At 38.3% G+C, this 22,229-nt stretch overlaps 2 protein-coding genes across 4 annotated transcripts in view; both read right to left on the reverse strand.

Moving 5' to 3' along the window:
- Positions 1-18,717, reverse strand: part of LOC127581061 (bromodomain and PHD finger-containing protein 3-like) — a 57,179-nt gene extending 38,462 nt beyond the window's left edge. Inside the window, exons 1-2 of one of the 2 annotated variants that reach the window (XM_052035123.1) lie at positions 15,766-16,071; positions 5,808-7,203 (exon numbers count right to left, since the gene is read on the reverse strand). In XM_052035123.1, the coding sequence (XP_051891083.1) occupies positions 5,808-7,192 (1,385 nt within the window). In that variant the 5' untranslated portion in view covers positions 7,193-7,203; positions 15,766-16,071. Of the gene's footprint in view, positions 1-5,807; positions 7,204-15,765; positions 16,072-18,639 lie in introns of those variants that run through there. The other variant, XM_052035124.1, reaches the window with a different exon arrangement.
- The window catches only part of LOC127581063 (mitogen-activated protein kinase 13-like), a 29,895-nt gene continuing 25,973 nt past the window's right edge, over positions 18,308-22,229 (reverse strand). The window contains exon 10 of one of the 2 annotated variants that reach the window (XM_052035127.1): positions 18,308-18,783. In XM_052035127.1, the coding sequence (XP_051891087.1) occupies positions 18,764-18,783 (20 nt within the window). In that variant the 3' untranslated portion in view covers positions 18,308-18,763. Of the gene's footprint in view, positions 18,784-21,688; positions 22,025-22,229 lie in introns of those variants that run through there. The other variant, XM_052035126.1, reaches the window with a different exon arrangement.

Below are 22,229 nucleotides of genomic sequence, written 5' to 3' on the forward strand. Positions count from 1 at the left end.
TTAGTCTATGAAATATTGCAACCAACCTAGAAGCAAGGAACACCACTAACTAAAAACTTGCAGGATAATACAACTAAAGACAAGAAATTCTAATCTCCCCAATTCCCTTCACCTCCCTCCCCTTCTCTAGAAATTTTTCAGACCACACAACTGAGAAAAGAATTTAAAACTGCACACAGACAGCTGGGAAGGTCGCAAAAAGGACTAGATTATGAGACAAATCAAAAGCTCTTTGGAACAGAAACTCTTGGAATTCCAAACTGCAATCATAATCCACAAATATTCAATTCTGTATCGAGGAAGAAAGCAGTGATATACACAACTGTTACTTAAGCTGTGACTTTATAAAGGTCCCATCTTTGCATGCATTACTTTTGTCACTATTGGAAATCACCAAGGCTGCCTTTCAACATTCAGGTGGTGCTGGAGGTTAAAAGCATGCAAAGAGGTATTGTTATGTGAACAAATCTGCAATCATAAAAAAAAATAACCTTGGAGTGGTACAGCACAAGTTCACCAAAATCATCACACAAGATGAAAGTTCAGCCACTTCCTTCTTCTTTGCACCTTCTGCTTGCCACATGCCAGGACATATAGAAATAGAAGGATAGCACAGATAACTGCATGGCTGTCGGGATGCTGCAGGAGTGGGGTCTTTAGTCTTCTGAGGTAATAGGACAAGCTCTGAGGGAGGTGGGACCAGGACAGGGCAAATTGCACCTCAAGAGATGGAAGTAATGTGCTCACAAGGTTCACTACTGACCTGAGAGGTAGTTTTAATTAATTTGGTGGAGGCCTGATAATTAAAAAGCACAGGATAGGACAAGAAATATACCACCAGAACAAGAAATAAGTTTAGACAGAAAAAGGTTTAAGATAACTTTATATACATGCACTGTAAACTCAAGAAGCATATTACACCAGGTTAGTGAGATACAGGTGAAATTAAACTTGTGGATTACAATGTTGTGATATTAACAGAGATCTGGCTAGATGAAGGGCAGGAATGGGTTCTGAATATTCCTGAACACAAGGTGTTCAGGAAAGATAGGGAAGGGAAGGAAGTGGCAGCATTCAGAATATTATAGTGCTGAAGAGAAAGGATGTCCTGGAATGATCAAGAACACAACTTATTTAACTATCTAGAAGAAACAATGGATGTGCCATTACACTACCCCGACTATTCTATACACTGCTGATTAGTAAGACAACTATTGTGGAGCAAACCTACAAGGAAAGTGTACAGATGCACAAAAGTCATAAAACTAATAATGGGAAACTGCAACTACCCAAATACAGACAGGGTAGCAGATCAGTTTATAATGTTCCAAGGAATTTTCTTGATCAGTGTTTCTGATCCAATGAGAACAGCACCAGTGCTAGACCTTTCTTCCTGGGAAGTCAACTAAGCCAAGTGGAGCAAGATCCAATCAGGGAACATCTAGGGAAAAGTGATCATAATATCATAAGGGTAACGAAGGGTCTTCGATTGAAACATCATGTCTGTTTCTCTTCTCACCAGTTCTGACCTGAGTTCCCAGCATTTTCTGTTTCGAAATATCATGCAGTTTTGAACAGCCATGGAAAAAGACACAGCCCACTCCAAGATTAAAATAATCATTTGAAAAGCCAATTTCAATGGGATTAGCAGTTACTTGAAGAAATGTGGAATGATTAGAACAAGCATTTATGGATATATCAAATGCAAACTGTATCTAATTTTTAAAAAACTTAATCAAGTTAGAATAACCAAGAGGGCTGATGAGAGAAAGGCAGGTGATGTGGCATATATAAACTTCTAAAGAGGTATATGACAGCCATGTAATAGGCTAGTCATCAAGACTGAAGACCATGAAATAAAAAGGGTTTTAGCAGCGAAAGCAGGAGAGAGCAAGAGATTATATTTTTGTTAGAATAATAAGCATTATAAACCAAAGAGCATAAATTGAAAAAGTGAACAAGAGAGAGTGTGGGATCATATATGTATAATTTTATGGAAGTGGAAGGACAGGTTGAGAAAGTGGCTGAAAAGATACAATATCCTGGGATTTATAAACAAAGGCATAAAGTTCAAGAGTGGTAAAATCATGATGAACTTCTGTAAAACAGTGGTTCAGCCACAGCTGCAGTTCTGTGTCCAATTCTGGGTTCCACATTTCAGCAAAGATTTGAAGATTTTGGAGAAGATGCAGAAGAGATTAACCAAAATGATTCCAGGCATGAGGCAACTTTAGTTCTGTAAATAGACTAAAGAAATTGGATTGTTCTCCTTGGAATAGAGGTGGTTAAAATCACGAAGACTATAGACAGAACATATAGAAAGAAACTGTTCTCACTGGCAGAGGGATCAAGAACTAGGAGACAAACAATTAAGGCAATTGGCAAAGGAACCAAAAATGACATGCAGGGTTTCCTTACAAACCTCCAGCCACAACGAGTGGTTAGAGTCAGGCATCACTGTCAGTGGTAGTAATAGAGGCAGGTTCAATTGTAGCATTCAGAAGAGATCTGGCTAAGTATTTGCAAAAAAAGGAATTTTTAGGGCTATGGAGATCTGGTAGAGCAGCGGGACTGACTGGATTGCCAGTACAGACTTGATGGGCTGAATAGCATCTTCAATACTGTTACCACATTACAATTCTGTGAAAACATGATGCACCAAGACTGCCATACTACCAAGAGAATGTAATATTACAGCTACTGAGGCATTCATATATATTTGCAGTATCATACCTACTGTTCTAACATGAAAAACAAACCCTCACAAACTGAACAATCATCTGCCAACAAATTGTATTAACTTTGGTCTGCAAATGTGAATGAGTAAAGGAAGTGATCAAAGAGAAACCCTCACATAGAATAACCTGTCCAACCTTTCTTTGTACATCTTTCTCCTTTTCCACCCCATGCCCTGAGACACAGTATTCCATTAATAAAAATTGTTAAGATTATGCATAAAGCTTATGAAATAGATAACAAAACCTTTACCTTGCTCAACCATTCAATTAGATTATGACAGAACTACATGTCCAACTCCTTATCCTTAGACTACATGCCCTAGTTTTAGACTTTGACCAATGAAAACAACCTCTCAGCATTTACCTTCTCAAGTCTTTACAGAATCTTGTACATTTCAAGATTATATTTCTTTCCTCTAAATTCCAGAAAACATGGGTCTGTTCTACTCAATTTTTGACCACATCTTATTCCTGAAATGAATTCTTCATTCCAAAGATCAAAACTGAACATAAACTTGAGTAATTATAGCAAGATTTCCTTACTTCTATACTCCACCCTTTGCTATATTGGGCAGCATGCAATTTGTCTTCATATTTGTTTACTGTATTTGCATAGATCCTGTGATTCATGCAAGGAGAATGTCATTTCTTTGAACATTTGTGAACTGCTCTATTTGAAAAGTATTCTGTTCATTCATTCTTATCAAAGTAAATAATCTCAAAATGTTCTCATAATACTCCATCTTCCATCTCGTGCCCGTTTACGTAACCTATTTTCCACATTGCAAACCATTTGCATCCTCCTTGCAAACAGTTTTTCCACCAAGATTTGCTCAAGCAGCAAACATAAATATAGTATGATCTGCTCCCTAATGTAAATCATAAATAGCTGAACCCCAGAACTTAGGTCTGGGAACAAAAAAAGAAATTTGGCTCAAGGAAGAAAGAAACCAAAAGCTGATTAAGAAATACCCCAAATACATAGGCAATTTGATGCTGTGCAGTCAGAAATGATTCTATGTATGTCAATGCTCCAGCTGTTTAGCAAATATGGGCATCCATGACACATAGATGAAATTAAAATCCATGACACATAGACAAAATTGTACAGATTAGAAGGACTATGGCACGAGGTATTGACTCACTTCCAAGTACTTAACGTAAGTGGCTGTTTATTTAAAACCAGTGCTGCCACACAGAAACTTTGTGGGGCAGAAATTATGTAGATTAATAGCACTTATTTCAAAGCTCAGCTCCAAAGACAGTCAAAACTATAAATGGAGGGGAAGAGAAGGCAGATCAAGAAGAAAATAACAAAGCAGCTGTGAAGTTAGTATACAGAACAAAGTAAGATCAAAACATCAGTTTCACATTGGCATTACTCAAAATGCGAGTGCTGATTTTTGTTGCATTAACTCCACCAGCTCTTACAGTCTCAATCTTGCTAATTCTGGTTGACGATCTCTCTGATATCTTTATTAGTCACATGTACATTGAAACACACAGTGAAATGCATCTTTTGCATAGAGTGTTCTGGGGCAGCCTGCAAGTGTCACCACACTTCCAGTGCCAACATAGCATGCCACGACTTCCTAACCTGTACATCTTTGGAATGTGGGAGGAAACCGCAGCACCCAGAGGAAACCCATGCAAGCACGGGGAGAACAAGCAAACTCCTTACAGACAGCGGTTGGAATTGAACTTGGGTCATTGCCGCTGTAATAGCATTACATTAACCGCTACACTACCATGCCTGATGAAAGAATAATGACTTGAAATATCAATTCAGTTACCTTTGTAAGAGATGCTACATGACTGCTGAGTATTTCCACCATTTTTCACTTCATTTCAAGATTTCCAGAATCTGCACTATTTTACTTTTATGCTTTTGACAGAATCTCAGTGGGACAGCAGATTTTCAACATACGAAAGTATGACTACTGAAATATTTAAAAGGAAATTCTATGCGTCAGCAGAGGAGGAATTGCCAACATCATTAATGGATTGTTTCCAACTGTTACTTGGGAATGAGGAAATGAAATTTGCAGTGTGTGTGTGCTATTCTTAAATTACTCTCATCATACACTTTACAGCATCATATGGTTTAAAATACACTTAAAGCACCGTAAAAGTTTGGAAGGGCAAGATCCAAGCCAGATGTTCCACATAATCCAACTTGTGTTAATAAAATATAATAAAATAACTATCATTTCATTAAACCTGATGGAGATGGGGGTTCTCCTGTTTATTTGGTGCAAAAGTATTGTTCAATATCTTTGAAAATGTTCAATGGCCATTGAAACTTATGCTCTTCAAATCACTTTCATAGTTGCAAACTTCACTGAAATTTCCTTAAAGTAACTGGTCAGAATTCAACCTGGAGTGGACTGCGCGGATTATTCAGCCCATATTTCAAACATTTGTGAAAGATGTATTCACAAAAACTTACAGGAAGAGTATCATCCTTTAAAAAAAGTCATCTGATTTTCAGTTCCACCAACCCCCACCCACTCCCCAATTACAAGTTATGCTGCTATATACCACTCTCTATCTAGTGAGCAGAGCAGCCCGTCTCAATATCACATTACTTGAGCCAGCTACAGTCCAGAATGACTTTGCTTATCCTATCCATTTGCAGGGAAGATCTTGCCTTCACACCTCCAATTATGACTCAAATATGATCAGGAATTGATATGATCAAATATGACCATTCAGGGAAATCTAGCAATTGACTTCCATATTCTTGACAAACATGACGTCAAATTGACAAAGAGAAAACAAAAATGAGAAATGAAACGGTTTAAAAAACATTATGGGATTTTAAGAGGACAGAAAGTCAAAACAAAACTCTGTTCATTGCACAAACCCAACTAAAAGTTTCTGCATTAAGAGCGCCCTGATATCTCCTAGACAAGTCCAATATCCATAAAATAAGTTGCATCTCTACAGCTAAAGATAGTTCCTAAACGCCATACAAAACAAATAAAGATACATCATAATGTCTCTGATATGACATTGTATATTAAGCTTGGGCAAAACAATGTTGTAGCCAACTTTAAAAAACCTCACCTGTGAGTAGGTATCTGTGGCACAGTCACCACTGGTACTGCTGCACGTCGCTCCTCAAGAAGATTTTTAATTTTTTTAGTTTTCTGTTTAGATTTAGCTTTGGTCTTTTTAGGTGACACTTTCTTTGGACTCTCTCCATCCTCAACGTCTTCTACTTTGTCCTCTCCGTCTTCCTCGGCCTCATTATCGTCCAATGCAAGAATCTTTTTCACTGACCCCGGCGGGGAGTGAACATCACAATACGCAGTTTTTCGGACGCTGAAAGTTGTCCCATTGGCACTAGTTTCTCGTACCGGTTCCATCTTCATGTATAAACCAGTCCGCTGAGCACAGGTCACATGGAATGCTGTATAGCAATTAGCCTTGTGACACTGAATAGATGCACCAGCACCTTTTTGTTTGCAAATATAACATACTAACTTCCACCTAGCAGAAGGAATGTTCTCAATGCTGTCTATTGGCTCCAGGAACACCGTATTAGCAAAGCAAACTTCTGGTATCCATAGAGCACAGACTACATGAGCCCATCGGCCATCGTCTGTCTGTTTAAACGCACCACCATTATTTGGACACAAAGCGCAATCAACAGGCCTAGAAGGAGACTGCAGACAGCAGCGGCAAAGCCATTGTCCCTCTGGAATATATGGTACCCCGTAACACTCCTGATGTACAGCAAGATTGCAGATATCACAAAATAAGATCACATTGCTATTCTGACATTCGCCATCCATACAAATGCAACAAACTGCATCTTCATCAATTAGAGACTGGGGATCACCTTTATTCCGGCTTTCAAAGTAGGATTCCTTTTCCAGTTTGTCCATGAGGCACTCAAATATCTCTTGCGATACTATGCCAAGTACATCACTCTTACGCTTTTCATTGATCATTTCTAGCCATGCATAATCCTCCTCATCCATATCATACTCAACCTCACCATCCAGTTCTTCCACTGATTTTTCAATATATCTGTAATATGCCGATGGTAGGGGAGGGGCATCAGGGGGCTTGTAATCAATAACTCTAAATGAAGGTTGAGGTAATTCAGCAGATGCCCCAGCTGAATGCTTTGAGGCCGACTCTTTCCTTTTGTCTTTGCAAACTGTTCTTTTTGACTTTGAAGGAAAGAGAGGTTGTTCACTGTTTTCTTTATTACTGTTACATTCTGTAATTTCTTGAGCAGTCAAGTCATCTTCAGTGATAATCTTTAAGGTATCAAATATGCTAATTCTGTGCAGTCTGCCATCAATGTCTACCTCAACCATTCGTTGTGCTTGAGCATACGTCAATGTTTCTCTGCTTGGAGAACATTTAAGTCCATAGGGAGATGGGGAACGACGGCCTCCACAGTTATTTCTCATCTTTCTCCGTGGTTTTCGCATCATCTACTGGCAATCTGTGAAGCAATAATATAGGCTGTGTGAGGACAGAAATTTTCACTAGAGATTTCCCCTTTATATTCCTTCTAAAAGGAAAAAGCATAACATCTGTACCCAACCAGAAACTAGGTTTGAAAGGATAAGAATATAATAACTATTGACTGTACTCTGGTTTACATCAACATTGTACATTTCACCTCCACTATTCTATTGACTACAATGATAAATTTGACAAAAAAATGCATAAAATTAAACTGAAGTGCCAGGCAGCGTTGGAGACTCAATGCCTCAGATTCGATTCCATATAACTTCAGAACTTTGACTTATAATTTGAACAACAAATGCACGCATCTAGTGTCTTTTAAAGCAGGCCATTGTTATATTGTTAAAAACCAGTCGTCAGGTAGATGACAGAATATTTCCCTTTTCATACCATTGAAAGGATTTTCATTTTCTCTTATAACAGATAACATGACATAATGATGTGAAAGACAAAGAAGTCCAGACCATAACTATCACTAGCACACTTTACTGACTAGTAATCTGGTAATACAGAATACATGCTCAGAGATTTTCCATTTTGGATGACTATTTGCGAAAAGGAAGCATCTCATCTTGATCAACCTTAAGGCAGACAGATCTAAAATCAAAGGATTTTCTAGAAATACTTTAATATTATCTCATGGACTTACTGTCAAGCCCAGTGGCCTACAATTTCCAAAGTGTGGTACACCTCCAAAAGAATATAAAGTGCATTCCTCTGCAAGTTCACCATTCCCCATTATCTCAAATCAAAACTGATGATTCACCCAAAATATATGATTATAAATGCACTTCAAATAATATAGTTAATAAATTGGTTATTGGGAATCATGTTTTTCCAGTACTGATTGGCTTGCAATAAAATGTACTGGCTATTTTGCCTGTACAAAAAGGTTTCCCTCTGAATTCAGGAAAAATCTTGTTAAAGAGTGTATTCTTCATCACCTTTCTTCATTCCAGCATCCTACTCCTCATAATTCCTCTTTAAATACTGGGAATACTGAGAAGGTGAGAGTGGCAGTGGAAACTTTTACTATCCTATTTCCTCGTCAGCATTTTTTTTTTCCATAGGCATACAATCTTTCACCTGACCTACGAACTTTCACAAAGAATATTTCTTCTTCTTAATTTCAGCACAGGCCATTCACAAATATAATCATCTTTTTTATAGACAATAATTCAACCCCTCGTGCATTGTACAGATTGGATTTCTGTTACCAGCTTCACTTGCTTTTAAATTTTCCTTTTGAGACTAGAACGTGTTTATTTTACTGCTTTTTCCATGAACTAATAGGCCTCTTCATGCTACATCAACTGGTACAGAAGGAGATCAACTCTCCAGAAAACCTCTGTGTACCATTTTCCATTTCATATTTCCTCATTCCATAGTTTTAAATCCATTCTAATTGAAAATCAGGGATCCAAACCAGCAAATGGATAGGAAACAACCAAGTTTTCCAACTTGACTAATTACATTTGTGGGCAACACCTAGTTGGGAGGGTTAATGATTAGAAGAGGGTCACAACAAATTACAAGGGGATATTAATAAACTTTAGAATGGGGATAACTGAAAAATCAATTTTAAATTTAGTTAAATGCAAGGTATTGCATTTCTGTAATAAAACTTGGGTCATGTTATTTGGAAGAAAATTAAGAAACTAAATGGGATAAGTAAGCAAAGTGATCTGGAAGTACAAATGCATGAATGATAAAGCTGCAATCCCTAAACACAACAAACAGTTTCACTTTTATTTTAAGATGGTGGTTAAAAAAACAATTACAGAACTGCAAGCCTATTCTTTTCAGAAAAGCACACTGACTGGGTAAGGATGGTTGCTGGATGTCCTTTAATTTGCTCATCCTTGTGTGGAAAAGTTTTGCTTCAAAATCTAATAAACTTAAGGCCATGAATGTTGTCACCAAGAAATCGGGGAAAGATTAAGGCAAATAATAAAAATGCATTAAAGGGAAATCAAGACAGTGTGAGGATGAAGAATTAGAGGGTGATGCTAACAGAATTAGACAAAGAAGAATACGAGGATCAAATGACACAGAAATTCTAGTGGGAACTAGCTAAATTATATGTAATCTTTAGACATAAATGGAGGCTCAATTGTTGCTCATTCAACATTATAAATATTTGCAAGGTTTCACTGTGGCCATGCCTCCATTGTTAGTTCAATATATAATGTCAAAGGGAAGAGAACCGAGCTCTGTGACAAATGGCATGCAATCAACACAGAAGTGCCTTTTGATTTTATTCAAAATGCAAAAGGAAATTAGATAATGACTGTATAAACTAATTATATTTCACAGTTATGGCAAGTGCATACAGTCAATCCAGTCTGACTAAATTGACTCATTCAAGTTTTCCCATGGACAGCTTATCCAGATTGACAACTATGGAAGGCATGCGAAGTGGATAAATCCAGCTAATCTGCAATGAGGTTATTGCTAAATTCTAAACTCCCTAGACTAAGTGCAAAAGCTGGGTGGCTGGAAGTGCAAACAAACAGTATGCTTAACTGTTTAAAGGCCTGGATAGAGTGGATGTGGAGAGGATGTTTCCAGTAGCAGGAGAGTTTAGGACCAGAGGGCACAGCCTCAGAATAAAAGGACATCCCTTTAGAACGGAGATGAGGAGGAATTTCTTTAGCCAGAGGGTAGTGAATCTCTGGAATTTATTGCCGCAGACGGCTGTGGAGGCCAAGTCATTGGGTATATTTAAAGCGGAGGTTGATAGGTTCTCCACTAGTAAAGTTTTAAAGGTTATGGTGAGAAGGCAGGAGAACGGGAATGAGAGGGAATAATAAATCAGCCATGATCGAATGGTGGAGCAAACTCTATGGGCCGAATGACCTAATTCTGCTCCTATGTCTTATTGTTTTATATTCACCATATTTTTTGCTAGTTTGCCCTCTTTAGATTTTGAAGACTGGAGTAGATTCTTTTTAAGCCATCCCAATAGTTAAAAAATTATGAATGCAAAAAGCATGACCTGTAAATTTACAGGGACAGAGAATTATACTTCATTAGTCACCCTTCTTTATCAAATGTAATCTGTGAAAAAAATATTGGTAGAAACTTATTATGCCAAAGTAACAGTCAACAACTTTAGGGAAGCATAGATTAAATAAACCTCTCATTCACTCATATAATCAAGCAGATGTGCCTTAACCAATGCTGTATTTTGGTATCAATGTACAAAATTTGCATCAAAACAATCTGGATATAATTACTATTCAACTTTATTTTTAAGTACGACGTTTGTGGTAAGTTTAAAGTTACAATTAGATTTCAACAAGTTTTTTTTAAAACCATCGCTCATAGGAATAACAAAGAAGTATTAAATAAAAACAGCAAACTAAAACAGTAAAATAGAGTGGTATCTGCTTTCATTTTTGAGCTCCATACATTTCTGCTGCCAATGTAAACAAAATAACATTTTTATAAAGTTTACAGTTTCTCATATTTCCTTCCAACACAGGACACTATTCGGCCCATTGAGTCAATGCCAGCACTCAGAGCACTGCCAAAACCCCAGCTACCTCCCTGCAATGTACCCATTAACTCAACCAGTTCTTTTGCCACCCACCTATTGTAGAGCCAATTTACAGTAGCCATTTAACCTATACCTTTGAGATGCAGGAGGAAACCCACATGGTCACAGGAACAGCAATGCAAACTCCACACATACAGCATCTAGGGTCACGATGAAAGCCAGGTTGCCAGAGCTATGAAACAGCAGCACTAACTGCTACACTACTGTGCCACACCTTATTTTTAAAAGAGTATTGCAGGTATTTCTGATGATGAAGTGGCATTATTAGTATGATTTTAGTGTTTGGTTCAGCAACTGTGGCACAAACAGCTAGGATGCTACTTCACAGCTCCAGAAATTCAGGTTTGATCCTGATTCCATGTGCTATCTGTGTGGAGTTTACATGTTCTCCCTGTGGCCAAGTGTATTTCCTCCAAGTGGTCCAATTTCCTCCCACATTGCAACCACATGCTGATAAGTAAATTGGATATTGTGAGTTACTCCTTAGGTGTACACTAATGGGAAAAAGGATCAAAGGCAAGTTGGGAAAAATTGCAGTTGTACAGGGAAATAAGAGGGGGAAAAACAGGAGCAATCCCATCAGTTCCTTGGGAGCCATGGCCACAACAAGCTGTATAGGTTCCATGTCACTACAGGTCCTTCCCAGCTTATGAATGCCAGACTTATGTACAGCCTGTACATATGCACGAACATTCGGGAGACACGCAGGATAGATTTGCCAGCTGCAGCGAGGCTACAGGCATCTTCTGCTTGTGGGAATTCAGTTTGCACCTCCATTTCCAACTTGCAAACTGTTCAGGTTACGAACAGTTCACAGGAACGGAACCCTGCTAAAACTTGGAGACAACTTGTATAAGAATAAATCAATGCAAATATTCTGTTTCGGCCTATCCACAGACAGTTAATGATAAAAATCTCATCAGTTCTAGGGAATCCTTGGCATCTAGTAGTGGCTTTATCAATATGGCGAAACACTGAAGTATTTTCAGACAGCAAATCAAGAGGCAAATTTTAACTAATGTTTTAAAGTAGTAGCTAGAACATACAGGATTAAGGCAGTTGAAACACAATTTTAAAAAAATTACTTCCATTTTAATTTTGAGGGAATAATAATCCACATATCAAAAAGAGTGCCAGAAAGATTGTTTAAGCATTACAATGTACCATTTAAAAATCTCCACCTACACCTCAAGCAAGTAAACAACTTTTCCAAGGTACTCCACAGTTACAAATTCCAGATTTTTTTTAAATCAGATCCTGGATTTCAAGGTTACATCAATGTTGCAAAGCAACACAACCTTGGAAAAACAGGGAATAACTGACAACAGCATTTGATTTATAACGGCAACTGCAAAATTATCTCTTCACTCATATACATTCATCACCTCTCTTTACAATAAACTAGTCTGAGGCAGGCAAGTCACAACTATACCCACAATGTCAGAAATATAATTACAACAAAATGAAGATGGCAGGATCTATCGTTATATATCTACATAAAATACTGCCACCACCACATTAACACACCTTGCCAACTTTCCCATCATCTGCAGGCATTGATTATTTTACAAAGCCAGTATGCCAATACTCAACTAAAAGTCCATTACTTGTTACAAACCTCAACAGTGAGCATCAAAAAACTATTCAACAACAAGAAGCCAGGTCCAATCTTCACCTGGCATCCTCAGCAGCAAGTTGTTGGTTTACAATTAAGAATTAAAATCCTAATCTTTCCCTTGTTCACCCAGGGAACTGAGACCAATTATTATGCACTTAAAACTTTTGATTAAGAAATGCAACAGAATTAAGATCAAATTTCACTCTCCTCAAGTATATGTTTAAGCTATTAATTCGATAAACTCAGTGTTGGGGGAACCAAAATATATGGATTTTTATTTTATTTAAAACACATATAAACAGACTGCAGCACCAATGCTTTCAAGAGACACGAGATTGCAGATGCTGGAATCTAGAGCAACAGAAAAAGCACTGGAGAAACTCAGCAGGTCAGGCAGCATCTATGGAGGGAAGTGGACAGATGACATTCAGGGTCAAGATCCTTCATCTGGACTGGCTATTTGTCTAATTTAGAATATTCTGAATACATAAATTGTAAAAGATAAATATTTTACATGTACAAGAATGGATATTTGAAATAAAAAGTTGCTGGAATAATCAGATCAGGCAGCGTGAGGAGAGAGAAACAAAGTTTATGTTTCAGGTTAATGACCTTACAAAAAGGCATCTGCAGTTTCTTTACTTTTCACGTAGAGATGAACATTGCCTGCCTCCTCGTTAGGCAAGAAGGTTTCACATGCTGGAAGATGGCAATTGCAAATGAATTGGATAAAAACTAAATGAAACTTTATGAACAGAATAAAATTAAATATTTAAGACAAGAAAACTGATACTACAAGTCCATACAATAACGTAGTTACTTGTTTAAGGAGGCTGTAAAGCAGAAAGTGTGTGTATATTAACTAAGACCTGTGCAAGTGTATACAATTTTAACACAATTTTTGGCTCTGAAAGCTGTAATTTAATATTTTCACTTCAGCATGCAGTACTGAACTACTACTTTCATTTATTTGGTCAAATCTTTTTTTCAAAAACTAAAGTGACTCAACAACAATTATTGTCATGGAAGATATTTACCAATATAAGAATGAGAAATTGTCAAAGAATTGCAAAATGCTAACATGTTATCTCTATCTAGCTTCTAATCCATTCATTTAATTCAAATTTTTTGATACAATAATTGATTTTGGAATGAAAAATTAATTTTGACCTACCTACCTACTCTATGCATGTTCAGGGTCTTTTTTCATCAATTTAATTTGATACAATAAATATAATTTTCTGGATCAAATCTTGGATTAACATATTCTTTTCCCTTAACAATTGTGCACAAATTGTAAGACTACTGGGTAATTCACTGATTCTGTTCTACATAGAACACACTTCTTTCCCTGCAACCTTCTCCCCAACAGATAAAGTACACCAGGCCAAGAGGCTAACAAGCATTTCCACTGTATTTTAACATTTTTAATAGTTGGAAGCTGACAGAATAATACAAAAGAGGGAAATATTTTAGTGGTTCCATGGCATGTGATCTGGCAAGAGTACAAAAATCCCTCTCATTTTTTAATATCATTAAAAGATACTCTAAAGAAAACATACAAAAGGCAAATAAATTGTATCATTTTATAGTAAATGGCCTCTACTAAATAAGAAAGTTTGCAATCAGAGATGCATAATAATTCAGTGGTACAATGAAAATATTGGCAGGAGATGTTAACTTTACACATCTTTATAAAAAGTGCTCTCCAGAAGTAACACTCAACTCACATTTGAAAATAAAAACACTTTTACTCCCAACTATCCAAAAAGGTAGAACTAAAGCATCTTTGCTTTAACAAAATATTTTACAAAGAGAGGGCATACATATGCAATTCTGTTCTGGTTTTGAAAAATTTATATTAACAAGTACAATATTAGTCAGATCAAAAGAAGAAAACAAATCTGCAAATATAATAGTTAATAGCCCAATTATATTTACCATTATAAGCTTCTAGTTATATACTATCTGCCATAACATGAAGTTTCTCTTCCAAAAGATCCCATTTTCATCATTACAAATTATTTATTGATTTGGTATTAATTAATATTGTCAGATGTACCGAGATACAGTGAAAAGCATTTGTTTTCCATGCCAATGAGACAGATCATGTCATACATAATTACATTAAGGTAGTAAAAAGAAAAAAGAATGCAAAATAGAAAAACTTAATCCTCAGTAAGGCACCCAAGATGCTTAACACGTGCTTACATTATTATGTACGTATTCTTTGCTGGTATTTCATTAACAAGAATGCATGTTTACATCTTGTATAAACTTCCAAGTGGAAATAAAAAAGGGTACAGTGAATTGTAAACTCTGAAGTGTTTAATAGCACAATTGGCATAGCAAAACTAGGAAAATGGGGGCCAGAATGAAATCAGTTGTGTGGTTCATAAAGATCCTCAACCTCGCCCGTTTAGAGTGTTTGACAACGCTCCTGTGAAACTTGTTTTAATTTTGCAACCTTGAGGGCCAAATGTACAGAATATGCAGATAATTCAGTTGTTCCAGTTTTAATAGCTTACGGTACCGAATACACACTAGACCATTATTGCACACATTAAATTGTTGACATGGCCCGAGATCCCAGCTCAGCATTTTGTTTACTATTTCACCCCTCAGCTTCTAACACTATGATATTGGCGTCTGTTTATCATTTGCATTGACACCAAGGCAAGCTCAGCTGTTCGATGACGTAGAAGCTGGGGGGGGGTCAAAAGGTGGCTGACGTCACTGCAGCAAATAATTTTCCCGGGCGCATTTGAATTTAACTCCAGTCGGTGCAGGCACCCGTCCAGGCCGCAAATAAATATCGCCACCAAAATAACCCAGCTGACCTAAACCCATTCATCTGCATCCCTCCCCCCACCCCAGACCATTCCAGTACCTACACCGCCCCCACCCCCAGGAGGAATTTTCCAGAATTTCTCCCTTCAGCATCAACCCCCCCTCCCCCCCAACGTGCTCCATCCAGCACTACCTACCTTGCTAACGGACGTACAATGGCAGGCGGTGATCGGCGGCGGCATCCGGCCAATCGGCAGCGACAACGGCGGGCGCCGGGCTCCAATCAGGAGCGGGCCTGCCCCCTCGCCGCGGCCACCAATCGCCGTGGCGCGGGGGCGGGACCGGCCGCGGCCAGGTTCGGTTGGACGGAGAGAATTTACAGTGGAACAAGATGGCGACTCTTCCCACAACAAGCGACCCCCAACGCATATTAATTACAGACCTCTAACGGCTGACCTGAGTGCGTTTCACTCGCCGGCGGCAGCGCATCACAAAGCTCACAGCTTCACTTTCCAAATTACAAGGCAAACAAACGCGCACAACAACGTGTTAAAAACGCCATTTACCTTGTTACGCGAGTCGAGCAAAGTCGGGGGAGAGGAAGGGGGAGGAAGGAAGGGGGGGCGAGGGAAAAGAAGAAAAAAAATCTCCTCAGGGCCTCAATAATTATTAATGGCACCAGGAGCGCCGGTGATCTGCCGTTGTTCAGCGCCTAATATGTCGTCCCCTTCGGTCGGAGCGCTTCATGGTGCGCCCGGTGGATGTTTCCTCGGAGCCCGGCGTCAACAAAGACGGACTTTAATGGAGATTTTAGTGTGAGGAAGAGTACGTAAGATAGCGGTAGGAACGCGAACCCTTGCCGCTGGTTTGGGTGGGAGGGAGGGAGGGAGGGAGGGAGGGGGGGGAGGGGGTGTGGGTTGGGGGAGGGGGAAAGCTCTTTTCAATCACAGGGCCGGACACGCCCCTGCGCATGACCCGAGCAAACGGGAAACCCCGTGCGGCGGCGGGCGGACGGGCGGGCGCGAGTCGTTGCCGGGCAACGGGGGGGGGCGGTGGTAGTGAAGGGGAGGAGAGGGAACCTGCTTCCCCGGCGGCGGCAGCAGCAGCAGCAGCCCGGCCGCTCGCCTCGCACTGAGCCTCGGCGGAGGAGGCGCGAATGCCGAGTGCGGCGCTAGCGCTTCGGATGATGGGCGGGCTGCAGATTACCTCTGTGCGAAGCAGCGGTTGTTAATTTGTCCCCGGCCTGAACAGTTAAATGCACGGGCATAACCACTTAAAGGAGGAGGAAGACCCTTGCAGCAGCTCCCTGCGATGGTCAGGCTGTCCTTTTAAAGCAGAGGTTGTAATTGCGCTCAGTGTTGCACCGCTGGCGGTGAGAATTTCCAGGTGGAATTCAAAAAAACTTCAACCCAAAGTAATAGTTTCTGAACTTCAGGAATAAGTTACATTTTACAACCGGAGTAGGGGATTTGCCACACCTCTCTGGATCCTTGAAACTTCCACAACGATGAGATTTAGTAGCTTGCAAGAAAACATCAGGACACAAAAAAAACACTGCTGGAAGAACTCGGGGGGTCAAGTAGCATCAGGCAGTAGTCTTGACCCGGAACGTCGACACATACCTTTTGCCTCTAAAGATGCTGCTTGACCCGCTGAGTTCTTCCAGCAGTTTATTTTTTGTCCGGCACCCAGCGTCTGCAGTCCCTTGTAGCTTCATCAGAACATTCAAAACTAGAATAAACATTTGAAGGCCAAAGATAAAACGTATATGTTCTCTTCTTCCGCGCTCAAGGATTTCGTTTGTTTAATGTTTTCATTGTTAATATTCGATGAAAATAATAAAAATTCTGCTATTCAAAATGTGTCCCGGAAAAGATGTGGAACTTCAAACCAGTCTGAATGACACAAGTGGCCCCTTTTGCCAGTCTCCTCAATTAAAATGTAGTGGAAAGAAATAGCAGTGACAGTTTGGTTAACACACTTCGTAATGCATTATAAGAAATTATCGGAACGGGTCCAGATCTGCACATAAGACGCGGGACGTGGAGCATTATTACGATTTAAAGGGCTTTAAGGTGAAAATTCGATCCTGTGATTTCTGTTGGCCAATATACCAGTATAAAATGCCAAATAAAAGGTATAAAAATTCAAATTCGATGTGTTGAAATACACCCAGTTGCAGAACATTTCAGAAACAAATGGATTTTCAAATTGTCACTTCGAATGGTTTGTGCAAAGTGTTTTTTTATATTACTTTGACTCCACAATTATGAATGAAATTGTGTTTTAGTTGGGTGGTACGTCACCATACAAACACCGCACAGCTTGAAATTGCATCCGAGTAGGCAAAATCTTTCCTACCAAATTCCAACAAACAATCCAAATTAAATCAGATTAATAATAATCATGGTGTATGTTTAATTAGCTGTTGAAGTGGAAAATCCATTCCACATTCTCTCTCTCATCAGTATAGTTTAAGTCGCATGTATTAAACATGAATTAACTATTTTTCTAGTTTTTCATTTTTCTATGAATTTGATTAGTAATCCTTTCATAAATTAATTTTGCCTCAGGCACTTTAGGAAACATGATAGGAAAGCCTCAGTTTTACATATTTCCACAAATTAAGCTTTGCATTTTGCTTAATTAGATAGTTAATAAATAAAATTAGTTCATCAGTGCCATATTGTTTGCTGTGTTCAAGGAGGGCAGTACCATTGTCATAAATGCAAGTGATATGTTGTCTAACAAATAAAAACTGAAAATGCTGGAAACACTCAGCATTTAACGCTATAGGTCAAAGACTCAATCTGAATTTTTTTTTCTCTCTCTTGCAACAGATGCAGCCTGGCCTGCTGAGCATTTCCAGGATTTTCTGATTTTTGTTTTGTTTCAGGTTTCCAGTAAATGCAATTTTTAGATTTTCATTGCCTACCACAATTCTCTCATAACTATGTTACAAGGAGAGAGATATCTCTTATTGGTTGCTCTTATTACTGACACTTACATCAAACTGGCACTAGCATGTATTCTCAGAAAATTTCACTCTTCTCACTGCAGTTGACTGGAAGCTAGGATTGTCCAAGCATCTTTTTCCATGTTGCACTATTTCACATAAATCTTTATTGTGCTGCCTCATGCACATACAGTTCTCCATAAAACCCTTGCTTTATCTCTTCCAGCATAATAACTCAATATGTCTATTATATTACTAACTAGATGCCATCAATATAGTTCAAAGAAGGATATTCTTTGAACTATATTGATTAGTACTAGATAGTCATGCATTATAAATGGCAACAACAATACTATTTACAAAATTTCTGTCATTTTTGTGCAGAGTTTCTTTCTTATCACTAAGATGTACTTAAAATGACAAAGAGCCTTCAATTTATGTTGCCAGTTTCTTCAGCAAACAAAACAATTTTCACATGAATTACCAAATTTGAAGGTATGTCTATTGGTTGCAGAACCTTTAATTGCCAGTAATGTTGATATCTTGGTGGTGGTAGTAGTAGTAGACATCACAGTAGTAAAAGATTAGGACTGAGGATCACACATAGGTTAAAGACTCAGGCTGTAGCCTGGAAAAGAGCAAAGTACAAGAAATGAGAAAGAAATAAGGGGTAAACTTGCAGAAAATCTTGAAAAGCAAAGATATACACCCTAGTACTTTTTTTTTACAAAGAAAATCTAGACCTTGAATATTCCAAATAAGTTTGAAAAAAAAATGCCAATAATGGGGCACCTTCTCAAAACTTAAGTAAACCAAATATATAAGTATAGGGAAAAATAAACTCTGCAAGGACTTTTTAGAAAGCCAACAGAAATATAAAGATTGCAAGATTAAAATATTAAGCAATATAATAAAAGTTACATTAACAAATAATAACACAGGAAACAGGCATAGGAGTATGTCGCACACCCTTTCAAGTCTGTTGTGCCATTTGATAAGATCATTCTAAGTTTGGAAGGCTGTGATCAGTGAAATACTGCTGCAATTGGTGCTTGGGCCCTAGCTATTCATAATCCTTATCAACTACTAAGCTGAGGGAACCAAATATCATATTAATAAGTTTGCTGACAAGATAGATGTAGGCAGGATTGAGTACAGGGGAGGATATGGACAAGCTAAATGAATGGATCGGAACTTAGAAGATGTAATATGTGGGAAAAATGTGAATTAATCCACTTTGGTGTGCATAACAGAAAAGCCACCCGGCCCCTCAAGCCTGCTGCAACATTCAATATGATCATGACTGATCTATACTGGCCTCTCCTCCTCTTCTGTGCCAGTTCCCTATAAACCTCAATTCCTTAGTCTTTCAGAGATTTATCTATCGCTACCTTAAATACATCCAATATATCCAATTACCTGACTTCCACCATCCTTTGGGACAAAGAATTCCTGAGATTCACTACCATCTCAGAGAAGAAATTTCCACCCACCTCAGCTTTAAATGACTGGCCCCTTATTTTGCAACTTTGTCCCCTGGTTCATGATTTTCACATTAGTGAGAATATCTCAGTATCTACCGTGTCAAGTCCCCTTAGGATCTTATACGTTTGAATAAGGTCACACCTCATTCTAAACTCTAAGAAATACAGACTCAAACTGTCTAACCTCACTTGATAGGACAACCCTCTCATCCCAGCAATTAGCGTGGTGAATCTCCTTTGGATTCCAATGCTACTCCTTTTTTTTTGAAAAGGGGACCAAAGCTGCACAGTATTTCAGGTGTGGCCTCACTGGCATCCTTTGCAACTACAACAAAATCTTCCTATTTTTAAACTCTATCCTCTTTGCAATAAAGGCCAAAATGCTGTTTGCCTCCTTAACTATTTGTTGGGACATGTGTGTGCTTGTACACAAGTAACTGAAAATCTACATGCACATGCAACAAATGATTAGGAAAGCAAATGGTGTTCACAGCAAGGTGACTGGATTACACCAGTAAGGAAAAATTTATCGCAATTGTATAGAGCTTTGGTGAGATTGCACTTCACAGTCTGGGTTACCTTGTGCAAGAAATGATGTACTTGCTTCAGAGAGAGTGCAGCTAAAATTCACTGGACTAGTTGCAGAGGTGATGGGTTTGCTATACAAGGAGAGATCAAATAGACTGGGACAATATTCTGTAGAGTTTAGAAGAATGAGACAAGACCTCATTGAAGCTTGCAAAATTGTTAAAGGGTCTGATAAACTAGATGCAGGGAGGATGTTTAGGAGTAAGCTGTTCAGGACTAAGACAAAGAAAAATTTCTTCACTCAGATGATGGTGACTCTTTGGAATTTTCTACCCCAGAGGCTGTGGAGGCTCAGTCATTGAGTTCCTTCAAAACCGGGACTGATCGCTTTCTATACATTAAGGAGATCAGGGGCATGGTAATAAGTCTGAGGTAGAAGATCAATCATGATCTTGATGAATGGTGGAGCAGGTTCAAAGAGCCAGATGGACAACTCCTGCTCGTAATTCTATATTATCTTTCACCTCAGCTTTTATTTCTTGCCCAGTTTCCATTTTCCACAGCCCTCCAATGTAGAGGTTTCCAAAGATTCACAAACCTCAGAGAAGAAATGCCTTATAACGTCAGGCCTATATGTCCAACCCCTTATCCTGTGACTATTCCCTAGCTTTAGATTCATTGGCCAATGTTTAAATGAGATAACCTCTTATTCTTCTAAACTGCAAAGTTTTGACATCTTATTCAGTCTTTATTCATTTGATAGTCCTCTTGTTCCAGGAATCACTCGAACCAACCTTCATTGCCCTGCCTCCTGGCTAAGTTTATTCTCCCTAAGACAAAGAATCTAAGAGTACACAGTGCTCCAAAGCAGTCTCACTAAAACGCTGTACAATTGTAAAAAGATATTCTTAACTCATGCATTCCAAGCCTCTTGCAATAAAGGTCAACATGCCACTTGTCTTCCTAATTGCTTGCTGTTCTCACTTATTAACTTTGTGATTCATTTACGAGGCCACCCAAGACCGACATTTAATCTTTGAAGACTGACATATAATAGTTGATCTCCATTTAAAAACAATGCTTACAAATTAAACTGTATACTTGTGTGTTCTTTTCAGCATTTAAAATTTATTTTACCTGAATAATGACCAGAGTCATTTAGGACATTCCTGAAATTTAACTGGGATTTCTAGGTATGTTACCTGTGTGCATCTGACACCACATCTACGTCAAGAGCAGAAGGGTTTGCTTGGAGATAAATTGACCCGATTGTGGCTAATCCAAACCCTATTTAAAGCCAAGTACTTATAATTTTTCCCATAACTGACCCAACTCAGAATAGTGGAGGGAATAACAATTTAGTGTGGTTGATGGGGTGCAAAGAAGCAGCTTGCTTTGTCTTGGATGATGAAGGAGGTAAAGTTTTGTGGACACCTAATCTATGGTCACCACAGAAAATCAGCCTATGTGTCTCCTTGCAAGTTCAAAGAAAGCAAAAGCTTATTCCATTGAGCATATATTGAACATTGTTTATTAGCCATCTTGGAAAGATTATAAAAATGATTAAATTCACATCTAGTTTTCCTATCAATTACTCTTAATCTTGTCATTGTGGAATTTTGTGGAATGTTCAATTGAAGTTGATTATTAACATATACATGTGATTTAAATGTTCAAAATCTAGAAAGGATGAAATTCTGTACTTTATAAACATGCATGTACTATTCAATATTTTCAAATGATCAAATGAGTTAGCGTGAGTCATTGGCTGGTCACAGAGCTACAACGCTGTTTCCTTGGGTATCCTGTTTTGATGTGATAAAGGAACAAATCTCATCACCTCCTGAAATGTATGCCCTGAAAATAACAGTATTCTATTAAATGCCTTTCTGGTGTACATATTTAAATTTAACATCTTGCATTTAAGCATTTTGAACAATTTATGTACTTAAGAAGTCTTAAAGGAAACTAAATTTTAAAATTAATATCAAGCTTTAAACAACTGTGTATCCCGTAAATAATTCCTTGACAATTTTGCTTTGTTAATGTCCCATAAATTAAT

The sequence above is a fragment of the Pristis pectinata genome, chromosome 20 (genome assembly GCF_009764475.1).
Source record: "Pristis pectinata isolate sPriPec2 chromosome 20, sPriPec2.1.pri, whole genome shotgun sequence".
NCBI lineage: Eukaryota > Metazoa > Chordata > Chondrichthyes > Rhinopristiformes > Pristidae > Pristis > Pristis pectinata.